This window comes from Macaca thibetana, chromosome 1, assembly GCF_024542745.1.
Source record: "Macaca thibetana thibetana isolate TM-01 chromosome 1, ASM2454274v1, whole genome shotgun sequence".
NCBI lineage: Eukaryota > Metazoa > Chordata > Mammalia > Primates > Cercopithecidae > Macaca > Macaca thibetana.
Window position 1 is genome coordinate 219,415,507 of NC_065578.1, and position 14,082 is coordinate 219,429,588.

At 37.7% G+C, this 14,082-nt stretch overlaps 1 protein-coding gene across 1 annotated transcript; it reads left to right on the top strand.

Annotated features, from left to right (window-relative positions):
• Positions 1-10,671: 10,671 nt before the first annotated feature.
• On the top strand, positions 10,672-13,594 carry LOC126943510 (olfactory receptor 2T8). Its single transcript, XM_050772347.1, has 2 exons — positions 10,672-10,940; positions 11,412-13,594. Exon 2 carries the CDS (start codon positions 11,432-11,434, stop codon positions 12,368-12,370), a length of 939 nt encoding a protein of 312 aa, XP_050628304.1. The 5' UTR covers positions 10,672-10,940; positions 11,412-11,431; the 3' UTR covers positions 12,371-13,594.
• Positions 13,595-14,082: the final 488 nt, after the last annotated feature.

Below are 14,082 nucleotides of genomic sequence, written 5' to 3' on the forward strand. Positions count from 1 at the left end.
TGTGGTGGTGTGATCCTGTAGTAATACTAGCTACTTGGGAATTGGAGGCAGCAGGATCTCTTGAACCCAGGAGGTTGAGGCTGCAATGAGCCATGATTGCACCACTGCATTCCAGCCTAGGTGATGGAATGAGACCCTGTCTCAAAAAAAAAAATAGTTTTTTTAACATTTTCACCACAAAAAAATAAGTTGGTAAGGTGATCGATATGTTAATTAGCTTTATTAAACTTTCTGCAATGTATACATAGATAAAAGTCATATTATACTCTATAAATAGAATTATTATTTGTCAAATACAAATAAATTTCAAAAGATAAAAATAAGTAAAAATGAACAAATATGATTAAATAGGAATAAGAAAAGTCCATTTGATATAGCATATGAATTGACCAGACTTCATTTATGTTATCTTTGAATACCAAGATGTAAATAAGAAAATGACCGATTTGCATATCAACTTTGGTGACAGGATTTTCTTTTGGTCTACTGTCTGCTTCTCAAAATATTTGGCTCTTAGAGTTAAATGCACATTCATAAATCCCTCCATTTCAATGCACATGCTTTCATTGTTTTGTATTTTCATTGGAAACAGAAAATGTCATATTCTTCTTTTTCCAAGGACTCTCCGGAAGGCTCTAATAATGTATTTGTTTCTTAAACTGTAAAAGAGAGTGTTGAACATTGGAGTTAGGATGATGTAGAAGATGCAGACCACACCGTCCCGCTCAGGGGAGTGGTAGGACTTTGGCAGAAAGTACCTGATAATCATGGCCCCATAGAATAAAGACACCATGGTCATGTGAGAAGAGTAAGTAGCCTAGGTTTCCCTGAGCCCCAGCCTTGAGTCTATCAATAGTACAATGGATAATATGCTTCCATGGGAGGCCATAATAGCTGAGATGGGTGGGAGGAGAAAAATAACACCACTGACAAAAAGACCTTTTTCATACCAGCCAGTGTGAGCACAGACTAGTTTCAGTAGGGTTGTGATCTCACAAAAAAGTGATGGATTTCTCTGGCGACACAGAAAGGGGGAGGCACAGTATAGACTACATGGGTCAAGGCAATGAGCAGTGCTCTCAGTCAAGATGCAAGCAGCATGAGGACACAGATGGTCAGATACTTGAGGATGGAGTAGCACAAAGGTGAGGATAGAATAGCACAGTGGGTAACAGATGGCCACAAAGCAGTTGTAAGCCATGACGGCCAGCAGCAGGCCCTCCACTGCCACCAAGGTGGTGAAGAGGAATAGCTGAATGCCACACTCAATGGCGGACGGAGATATGATGGTCCCCAGACAGAAAGTCAAGGGCCATTTTGGGGACAAATGTAGACATATACAGGGGGTCCATGAGGGACAATGGGCTGAGCAGAAAATACATGGGGTGGTGGACGAGTGGGTCATTCCAAATGAGGATGTTGTGATGTTGTCAACGGGACCAACAGGAGTGTTAGTATGGTGAGGGAGAAGGGAATCCAGGCAGCCCGTGTGCTGTGAAACTGGTCCAAGAAGACAAAATCACCCCCTGTTGTCTGGTTGTTCTGCCATGCCATTCTCTTGCTCCTTATTTGTAACTTTGGAGACAGTTTTAAAATGCATTACGTTCATAATGTATAGATAATTCCACCAAATTAAATCACACACTACGTTCCAACATCTTAAATCCATGGTTTTTTTTTTCTGTTTCTCATCTTTTAGTTTTACTAAAAACTAAAAGTTTTGCATATTTATAAAATGGAAATATATTTGCCTTGCATCAGAGTTTACTAAAGATCTTAAGAGGCCATTAGGATATGACAGTTGTCTCATTGAAAGAGAGGTATAATCACTGTTTATGTTTAACATATTCTTTTAAAACATTTTCTTTAATAAAGTCCTAGAAACTGAAATCCTCCCACAATTACAGTAGACATCCTCTTTAGTGAATAGTCTTTAAACCTAGAGAAATGCATTAATTAATTAAATACATTCAGTAGTATCTGGATAAATTGGTTTTTTTTTTTTTTTTTTTTTTTTTTTTTTTTGAGACGGAGTCTTGCTCTGTCGCCCAGGCTGGGGTGCAGTGGCCGGATCTCAGCTCACTGCAAGCTCCGCCTCCCGGGTTCCCGCCATTCTCCCGCCTCAGCCTCCCGAGTAGCTGGGACTACAGGCGCCCGCCAACCCGCCCGGCTAGTTTTTTTGCATTTTTTAGTAGAGACGGGGTTTCACCGTGTTAGCGAGGATGGTCTCGATCTCCTGACCTTGTGATCTGCCCGTCTCGGCCTCCCAAAGTGCTGGGATTACAGGCTTGAGCCACCTCGCCCGGCCTGGATAAATTGTTTACTCAGTTTATCAATAAATTATATGGGCAAGTATGGGAAAAGAGAAAAATCCCAAGTCAGAATGAAGACACAGCTGCCATTAATTAAATATCTTATCAAGTTACCTCTAGAATTCTGGTGTGTTTCAAAATGTAACAAAAAAAAAAGTTCTCAAGAAGACATTTTAAATTAGAAGAAATCATTTAAGTGCTATTCTTGAAGTTCCTTTTTTAAATTTGTGATTTAATTAATTCAGTCAAACAAATAAACTCAATGAGGAAGGAAGAATGTGGAACTGACAATGTAAGTTGTTACATAAATGGCCTCATATGGCTTCAAACTGAGTCTCTAAATTGAGAAGATCTTAATGTGTGACAATTAGGTGCATGGTAGAGAAGAAACTACACAATGAGGCCGGGCGCGGTGGCTCAAGCCTGTAATCCCAGCACTTTGGGAGGCCGAGACGGGCGGATCACGAGGTCAGGAGATCGAGACCATCCTGGCTGACACGGTGAAACCCCGTCTCTACTAAAAAATAAAAAAAACTAGCCGGGCGAGGTGGCGGGCGCCTGTAGTCCCAGCTACTCAGGAGGCTGAGGCAGGAGAATGGCGTGAACCCGGGAGGCAGAGCTTGCAGTGAGCCGAGATCTGGCCACTGCCTCCAGCCTGGGCGGCAGAGCGAGACTCCGTCTCAAAAAAAAAAAAAAAGAAACTACACAATGAAAATTTATTTCTATTTCTTGACCAAATTTGAATGATTGTCCTTATTTGTGGCAGCCTAGTAGAAAGATTCCAAGGGTTTCTTTCCCTTCTTTGTTTTTCTTTTCTTCTAGGTTTTCTTCCAAAATTAACTTAAAGTAACTCCTGAGGTTGTATATTGGATAGTAGAAAGCAGACTATCATAACGTTGTTTGGAAGGCCAATTATATGATGAATGCAAAATGCTGGGATTTTGCATTTCATAATGGCAATTATGAAACACTTCCAAAATAAATCAGAGATGACACAAATAAATGGAAAAATATTCCATGCTTATACATAGGAAGAATTAATATTGTTTAAATGGCCATACTGTACAGAGCAATTTACAGATTCAATGCTATTTCTATCAAACTACCAATGTCATTTTCACAGAATTAGAAAAAACTAATCTGATGACCAAACTAACCGAAAGACCAAAACTAACCGAATGGCCATATCAATCTCAAGCCAAAAGAAAAGAGCTGGAGGAATCACACTATCAGATTTCAAACTGTACTACAAGGCTACAGTAACCAAAACAGCATGGTACTGGTACAAAAACAGACTTATAGACCAATGGGACAGGTTAGAAAACCCTGATACAAAGCTGCACACCTATAACCAACTGATCTGACAAAGTCGACAATAACAAGCAATGGGGAAAGGATTTTCTATTCAATACAGACTTTGGGATAACTGGCTAGGCATATGCAGAGGATTGAAACTGGATTTATTTATTTCACCATATACAAAAATCAACTCAAGATGGATTAAAGACTTAAATGTAAAACTTAAAGATAAAAAAACTCTGAAAGAATACCTAGGGAAATACCATTCTGGACATAGGCCTTGGCAAAAGTTTCATAATGAAGACTCCAAAAGCAATTGCAACAAAAATAAATATTGACCAGTGGGACCTAGTTTAACTAAAGGTCATCTAACAGCAAAAGAAACTATAAACAGAATAAACAGACAAGGCAGAGAATGGGAAAAAATTTGCAAACCATGTGTCCGACAAAGGTTTAATATCCAGAATCTATAAAGAACTTAAACAAATCAACAAGAAAAAAAAAAAAAAAAAAAAAAAAAAAAAAAAAAAAAAAAAAAAAAACATAGGCAAAGGGCATGAACAGACACTTTTCAAAACAAGACATACATGTGATCTACAAGCATACAGAAAAATGCTTATCACTAATTATTAGAGAAATGCAAATGAAAACCACAATGAGATATCATCTCACACCTGTCAGAATGGTTATTTATGATTAAAAAGTCAAAAAAAAAAAATCAAAACAACAGATGCTTGAAAGGTTGCAGAGAAAAGGGAATGCTTATACACTGCTGGTGAAAATGTAAATTAGTTAAGCCACTGTGGAACAATTTGAAATTTCTCACAAAACTGAAAACAGCTACCATTTGACCAGCAATCCCATGACTGAGTACTTTCAATGGCAAAAATCACTATTACCTTTGCACCAATCTCATACATATAAAGCATGGAATACTATACAACCATAAAAAAGAACAAAATCATGTCCCTTGCAGCTGCATGGATGCAGCTGGAGGCCATTATCCTTAGTGAACTAACACAGGAACAGAAAACCAAATACTGAATGTTCTCACTCATAAGTGGCAGCTGAACATTGAGTGCACATGGACACAAAGAAGGTAATAGTAAACACCAGGGCTTATTGGATGGTAGTAGGTGGGAGGAGGGTGAGGATCAAAAACTACCTATCAGGTACTATGCCCCAAAATACATAACAATGATGAATTATTCTACCACAAACACACTTTACATATAAAGATTCACATAGATAATAAATAATAGATGGAGATTTGTTATGCTGATACCATGAATTAGCTGCATACTTCACACAAGAAAAATGATTCAGGCTAATTATGGGCAGTTCATAATAATAAATGAGATGCATACTCAAAAATACATAACAAGCTTTAAATTACATGTAATGACAAAAATTGTCTTGTTATTGTCCCACAGGATCCTGAAGCTCTTTTCATCACTCTTTCAATCTTTTTCCTCATTATATTTACATTGTGTAATTCCTATTTGTTTATCTTTAAGTTTGCCGACTCTTCCACTTGTCATCTATATTTTGTTATTACGCTGAACTACAGTGAGGATTTTTTTATTATGATTATTTTGTCTGCCTTTTTTGGCTCTTACGTTTCTATTTAGTCCTTTTGTTTTTCTTTGCTGAGAATTCTCTTCACTGAATTATAGACTTAATGTTGTAGAAAGTACATTTAGACCTCCTGTATTTCTGGAACGGTATGCAAGTCCAGCTGCTCACCACCTGGAAGCTAATTGCAAAAGAGGCGGGATGCAGTGATGGGAAATCAGTTTTATTTTTTAAATGCTAGGAGATGGGAGATGGGCTGCCTCAAGCCTCACAAAAAAACAAAACAAAACAAAACATCTCAAAGCTTTGAGCTGAGGGTAGGGCTTTAAAAAGGGAAACGTGGTGTGGGAGGTGTGCAGGGGTATGCAGAGCGCAGGGTCTGTGTGTCTTGTTGCGATGGTATCTTGTATTATTGTCCACCTAGAGTGCCAGCTGGCACCATCTCAAGTGTGGCTGGGCTGCAGAGTATCTATCTTGAGGTCATTTTAAGAGGGAGAGAATTTGCGGCTGGGTCTCCATGCCTGGCTTGTTTCAAAATTAGTCCCTAGAATCTTTCAACAAGCATACAATAAGTGTGCGTGGTGCAAGGGAGTGCCTGGTCAGAAAGAGAGGGAAACTGTTTCCATTTCGGCTCCTCAGGCCCGTATATTCCTAGTTGGCAAATTCCAAACCAACTTTTACCTTTCAGTTGGAACTAGAACTTCCAAGCAAACATATTTTAGTGCCCTGGTCATTGTTTCTAGATGTCGTCTATATCTGCCCTCCAAGTGACCCCCCTGCTCTGTGCTACAGGAATACACCTGTGTGAATAGCATCAGGGGCTCCCTTCACACTGACTTCTGATCGAGTTTGGCTCATGCAGTGTAATGTACAGTGTACAGTGTCATGTGCTCTCCACACTCCCCACTTAAGTGGGAAGTACTTCAAGTACTTGTTCCTCCAGCTGCCAGGAGAATTAGTATCTGACAGCTCTCAGCTAAGTCCTTCTCAAGTCACTGTTCCCAGTTGAGGTAAACTGCCTCACCCAAGCTTACTTATGCTGGCTTTCTGCGGGCAAGCCACATGTAATAATTTCTTCTGTGGGAACACAAACACTGGGACATTTGCCTACTACAAGACAATATGGAAGGGTAATCTCAGAGTTCATCATAGGAGTAGCCAAGACCGTACTTGTGACTGCATCACAGTTCATTTTCTCCCTGTGCCCAATTTTGCTTCATTAAGACCACAGGAATTGACACTAGGAACACTCCTCGGTCAGCTTCCTGGATGTCTAAATCTCCATCTCAGCTTTTTTTTTCAGGAATTTCTAAGTGATATTTATTTCTCCTGCTCAGGCTTGCTGATCTGTGGATTCTTGACTATACCCTCTGGCAGGGTCACCTTTGAGGTGGCCTCCTCCATACAGCCCATCTGTAATCTGGAAGCTGGTCTATCCCCACATGCCATCAAGAGGAGAGTGGGCAGAAGGTCAAGGCCTTGCTGGTGTAGGGACTCAGCATAGCCTCTCTTTGGTTTTTGTAAATTGTGCCCACATAGTAGTGAATCTCAACTCAGCTACCCAGCATCACTGTCCTTTGTGTTTTTCTGTGGCACTCTGGGCAGTACATACATCTCTTTCTCATCTGACTCACAGCTTGTCTGGCCTTAATTCTCTCACACACTACAGTCCTTCAGAGAGACTGATCTACTTAAGGCAAAAGGCCACTCCCTCCATCGGACAGTAGCCGCCCTGTGTTACTACACCATCATACTGATACCCCTGGGACCCAGAGACATTAGTGTTCAGAACATGGAAAGATAAAAGTTTTATTATAAGTCATAGGTAAACTTTCATTGAAAGTTTTATTTGTAACTTGATATACTAAATATCTATGACTTACTGCTTGCACTTAGCCAGGAATTTGGGTTTTTTCACAGGAAATAAGATAACCTGACTAACTGTAGACTGCATGTGATCAATAACATTCTAAATCAGAGTAGGATTGGCCACTTCAATAAGATCCAACATGCAAAGGCAGAGGTGTCACTAAAATCTATAATGGGCTTGCCTTCTAAACAAAAACAATGGTAATTACAACTTCACTTGGAATAAGCAATTACAGTTTCTCATGTTTTGTGTAGGAGCAGCTTTCCCCATGATCTATTCCATGAGAAATTTTGTTTAAATATAAATTTTTTTACAGTTTTGGAAGCTGAGATTTATATATACTAGTAGTGAAGCCCTAGTTCACAAAACTTGCAAAAGGTGGAGCCAGAATCCAAGGGTGCTTGACAGTAGAAAATATTAAGAAGAAATAACAATCACAAAAAGCAGCCCCAGATAAAATCAAATCACAAAGTGCCTGGCACAGTGAATACAATCTGTTGTTACTATTGTTGTTATCACTGATTTTATTACATAGATACACACATATAAAATATTAAAAAATACAATTATATCACAGAGATGCAAAAATACTGATACTTATAATGCAGCAGAGATTCTGTCAAGTTTAGTTCAATAAGGAAACTACCATGGATTCTACCACGGTTTCTTTTTATTTCAACTACTCTCTTTGACAACAGCTGATCTTTCAATATCACACCTGTTTAATCTTCCCATCATATTAAACTACAGACAATGCCAGAGCCACATTACCTCACCCCCTTAATGTATTTTTAAGCATCATCTTTTTCCATGAACATCTGTTTACATGTCATTTTTGATCCTAAAGAATTCTCTTCTTTCAATAAATCACAGCTTTCCAAAAGCATTTTGGAAGTATATTAAAATTATGGGTGTCTATAAAATGTCCCCGAAAATTAAACATCTTTGGCAACCAAAGTGGCAAGCTTATGCCTCTCTGGTTTATTAATCAGATTTAATTTAGGCCACACCCCTAAGAAGTAGACTGTAGACACTGATATAAGAGAAGCCAATACAGCCAGGCTGGAAGAGCTTTTCTCCACCCAAAGAGGCATTAAGACAATGCTGCTCAGACAGGATCCAGCCTTTTGGAAGCAGTCATCACTTTTATCTTCTGTAAGTAGACAATCTGTGATTCTGTAAATACTAGTCACTTAATATTTAATAATTTTCCTGTAAAGTTTGAACTCCAGAGAAGTCACAGCTATACATCTTTATATATTTTACAAATAAAATTCTATTATCCATTCTACAACCTGAAGAATCAAAACCTGCTAGCTGAGACAGTCAGCAGGTTAAATTCTTGTAATAACCTGCGAATTTTGTCAAATTTATGATTTGGCTGTTTCCAATTTATTTTCTGACAGAACAAATTGATTAATCATTTCAGTATCTTGGGGAGGAGAGTTACAGTTTTACTATTAAGTTTTGGCAACAGGGATCAGAAAAGTACAGAATGGAATGTTAGAGGCATTGTTCTCAATGTTCTATGATTACTCAACAAGTTATTGATGAGAAAAAGGAAGGGATATATACGTGCCTTCTACGAGCATTGCAAAAGAGATCAGTGTGATTTAAAGTAAAGATGTCCACATTTTATCACCATTCTAAGTAAGAAACTATGGGGACAGAAGAAAATATAGCTCAAAATTCTTTAGCTTTTTAAGCTATAGTGAAGAAAGAAAAGGAAAATATTTATTTTTCAGGGCAATACTTTATCATACTTCTTTCTACACTAGTCAGTCTTGAATTTTCAACCTTCTTTTAAATGAAATTATAGATATTAGTAAGATTATTTAATTCTTCATTTTTCATTTAACTATACTTTGTTTCCATGGTCAATTTTTTAAAAAAATTACCCCAAATAATCATTTTTGTAGGTTCATAAACATTTTAATTAGTGGCAAATTATCTCAGCTTTGTAACATAAAAATATAGACAGTAATTTTAATAAAGCAAATAATTTAATATTATCACATCATAGAAAAATACAGTTATCTACTAATTTTACTTAACACATTTAATTGATCATTTCATGAAATAATCTGAATGCTATGGCATGATGACCAGTTAGACCGATAAAAACTGATAATTTTTATACACCTGGAAATAAAGAATTTTCATTCCACCTAAACATAAAGAATAGAAATATTATCTATTTTCACTGAAAAGGTACAAGCTAATGACATCAAATTTTACAAACTACTTAATCATAGTAGGAACTTCATAATAAGAAAATTATTATGAAGTTTTATTTTTATTTCAGAATTATTTATTTCAGAATTTTTATTTCAGAATTATTATTCCTGAACTGAAAAGTCATGCATGTTGTTGAGATTATTCTCTGAAAACATATGAACCAGTCTGGCATAATTTAAGCAGCTAATTAATTGAAATTGCTATATTTTTATGCTATATATGTTTACCTTACCAAAAACAACAACAGCAACAACAACTAACATCTTTTATCAAACATGCCATTAAATTGATCCTTAAACATACAGCTGAAGTGAGTGGGAGCAACATTAATGGCTATAACTGGATAACTGAATAAACTGTTATATATACAGAGAATGAAATAGTATTCACCCTTAGGAAGGAAATTCTGACACATGGGATGAAACTTGAGGACATTATGATAAATGAAATAAGACAGTCACACACACACACACACACAATGTGGATGGATATTGTGGACGGTCATACAACAATATGATTATACTTGAAGCCACTGTACTGACTGTGCACTTAAAAATAGTTAATATGATAGAAAAAAAATAATTTAAGAAACTTGTCCAACACCCTACAGTTATGACATTACAGATTGATTTTTTAAAAGATATTTAAACCTGATCAATCTTCAACACTAAGAAAGGTTGAAACAACAGAGAAATGGGAGATATCAAGTGAAAGAAATGAGTTAGGAGGCTTTGAGGTCTTTCAGCAAAATGACACTGAGGACTATAATTAGAGATTTCTGTATAGTTCCTACATGTAGAAAGTACATGTTATTGTATTTTCTAAGAAGTAAAAAGAAATGTGCATGTTAGAGATACCAGGGTGTGAATATGACAAAGTTTTGTCAAATGCAGAATTTATTTGTCAAGAAGGAAATATGTATATTTTCATGATATTTTAAACAACCAAATAAAACCCTCAGGTATTGTGCTCCCAGTAAAATTATGATGCTCAACTAATGCACCCTGGTATCCACTGACCCAACTGCACTGCATTTCCCAGTCATGATTGACATTTGAGTTTAGGGTGGATACAAAAAGTAGAGGCTAAGGGAATGCCCATGGAAGAGATGGGCTCCTTCTGCCATGTAACTTTACTGAATTAGACCATATCCTTGAGATTGAATCAGCATTGATATGCAGGTGTGGCCACATTATTCAACAAGGTAGAAAACTTCCTGCACCAGCAGATCTAAGAGGAAAATGCCTATAAAGATTTCATTTCTCTTGAGACTGAAGAAAAAACTAATTTATCTCTGTGATTGGATAAAGATCTTACTTTTCTTTTTTCTCCTTTACCTGGTAAAGGTTATGCTTGTGGACTGATGAGAAAAAGTCTCATTGCAACAAAGTACCTTGTACAGTTAATGAAAATGTGTATTTACCATTATACTCTTAAATTGCAAAGAAATAAAAAATATCCAAGAATGTCAGTACTGTTTTCAGTCTATCACTTATAAAGGAGGACTAAATGTGTTTGTAACTCCAAATTAGGTATGTTTTCATTTGCAGACTTAGTCTTTCCAGACCTGAGAACATAAGTCACCCTGTTTAGAAAGTTAAAAAAAAGTCTTCTTGGATTAAGTCAGGGGAAACCACCTGATTTTGGCAGGTTTCAATGAGTTTTGGTATGTTATAGACCCACAACCTTCATAATCAAGGATGTAGTTTTATATAATGAAATATATTGACTTAATTCAGCTCCTAAAATATTGACTATGCATGATGTAACTCAAGCACAAATAAAATGACAAATTATGTGAATCATTTCATTCCCACTCACTTATGATGGTATCAGATAAAGCAAAATCATTCTGACAGGTCACTTGCAACTTATCCAGAACGTAGATTTGTTATATAAAATTAATCAATACTCAGCCTGAGAAGAATTTATAATTAATCCTTGGAAATGAGAAAAAGTTGAATTAATTTTATGCACAAATTAGAACAATTTGCAAGTGGCAAATGAAAGATTTGACATAGGTTTCATCGCTTTCACACAACTACTTTTCAAGAACTATATAACTCAAATGGAGTACCATAAAGGATAAACACTGTCATCTTTTTCTCCATTTGCAGTGTCACTCTTATGTGAAATCATGGAAAATGGGAGCTCTACCTCTTATTTCATTCTCCTAGGCCTCTTTAACCACACCACAGCCCACCAAGTCCTCTTCATGATGCTTCTGGCCATTGTTTTGACCTCCCTGTTTGGCAATGCCCTCATGATTCTCCTGATTCACTGGGACCGCCGGCTCCACACGCCCATGTACTTTCTTCTGAGCCAACTCTCCCTCATGGACATGATGCTGGTTTCCACCACTGTGCCCAAAATGGCGGCTGACTACCTGACCGGAAATAAGGCCATCTCCCCTGCCGGCTGCGGTGCGCAGATCTTCTTCCTGCTCACCCTGGCGGGTGGAGAGTGCTTCCTCTTAGCAGCCATGGCCTATGACCGCTACGCGGCTGTCTGCCACCCACTCCGATATCCCATGCTCATGAGCTGGCAGCTGTGCCTGAGGATGACCATGTCGTGTTGGCTCCTGGGTGCAGCTGACGGGCTCCTGCAGGCTGCTGCTTCCCTGAGCTTCCCGTATTGCGGGGTGCACGAGCTCGATCATTTCTTCTGCGAGGCCCCCGTGCTGGTGCGTTTGGCTTGTGCTGACACTTCAGTCTTCGAAAACGCCATGTACATCTGCTGTGTGTTAATGCTCCTGGTGCCCTTGTCCCTCATCCTGTCCTCCTATGGTCTCATCCTCGCCGCTGTTCTCCACATGCGCTCTACAGAAGCCCGCAAGAAGGCCTTTGCCACCTGCTCTTCACATGTGGCTGTGGTGGGACTCTTTTATGGAGCTGCCATTTTTACCTACATGAGACCCAAATCTCATAGGTCCACTAACCACGATAAGGTTGTGTCAGCCTTCTACACTGTGTTCACCCCTTTGCTAAACCCCCTCATCTACAGTGTGAGGAACAGTGAGGTCAAGGGAGCCCTGACAAGGTGTATGGGTCGGTGTGTGGCCTTAAGTCATGAATAAGAGTATATATATTTGCTCCAACATTCTAAACTGTGCAAAGTGTTTGTGTGGAATTTCCTAGAGATGAGGAATATACACTTTTATATCTACATCTGTTGTGTGTGTCTCTCTCTGTCTCTCTGTGTGTTTGTGTGTGTGTGTGTATGTGTTGCTTTGAATTGCAGATAAATCTTCATTCCTTGGGTTCATTTACTCAGCTATCATTATCCAATCAAATTGTGAATTGTTAAAAATCGGTGAAATCACTAATTTTTAGTAAGATGGTTTTACATCATACCTCACAAAAATATTTTGTTCAAAGAATGAATTCACCATTCAAACAGTTTTGAAGGTTAATTGTTGCCATTTGTTTCAAATTGAGGTGTAGCTTACACACAGCAGAATTCTCACATTTAAGGTGTTCCTTTTCAACTGATTTCCACAAATATCTACCCTGGTAATTATGCATTATCAAGAGATACCATTTTCACCACCTCTGAAAGGTCCTGCAGGCCCTTTTCCAGTGATACCCCAGGCCTAAGATACACCCACTGCTCTAATTTTTATCTCTGTTCATTAGTTTGGGCTATTCTAAAATTTCATATCAAAGGAAACCAGTAGTATTGTCTTGAATCTTGTTTCCTTCTTTCAGCTGAATATATTTCTAAAATCCCTCCACATTTTTACCTCATTGATATGTTGCTCTTCTTTTACTGCTAAGTAGTATTTCGTTTTTGGAAAATTTCATCATTTGTTTATCCATTATTTTGCTGATGGGCCTCTGGGCTATTATAAGTTTGAAGCTCTTATGATTGAAATGTCTGTTAATCTCCTATTTGTAATAATATGTTTTTATTTTTCTTGGTAGGTGTCTGATGAACTCTAGTAAACTGTTTTCAAAGTGATTGTTTACTCTTATACTGCCACTGATAATGCACACAAGTTCCAGTTGCTCCAAATATTGATGTTTTCTTCATTTTAGCAATTCTTCTGAGTGTAGTAGGAACTGAGTTTGCTTATAATTTGCATTTTCCTGATGACTAATAATGATGAGGCCTCTTGCATTAGCTTATTTTCTATTGCCTAGTGATATAAACTGTCTATTTCAGTTTTTGGAAAAAAAAATCTGTATATGCTTCCAAAGCAAAAACAACTTGGTTATTAATTAATAGGCAATCTATGGCATTCATAGGACTACTTGGAATTTTGGAAATAAAATCATATATTGGGTTATTTGTTATTATATTTCCTGACACGTGTTATCATTCAATGCCTCAAGCTTTGCTATTTTATTAAACCAGGTATTTAGTACATCTCTTCCACCTCCTGCATTCTGCTTAAAGCTATAAATCTGTTTGTTTTAATTATGAATTGTAACAGAACATTCCACTTCACTGGAGGAATGATGCCACTAAAAACACACAGATTTTATTAATTTTACATATACAGGGACTTCTTCACAAGAGCATGGAGTCTGAAGAAGTGGCCAAAGAGAGACAATTTTATATTTTCCCAAGAAGAAATGACAGGACAAAGGGGATCGGCTAACAGCAATACATTTCTAAGTGAGTCATTAGGAGGTATATGAAGGGGAGTAAAACTTGTAGAAGGATTACTTAGGTAAGTGTATTCATTCTGATCCATTGCAGTGCAGATCCCAGTGTCTGGTGTGAGGGCTATTTTCTCAGCTGGTACATGGAGGGTGTACCTGCCGAGGGATCTCTATGGCTTCG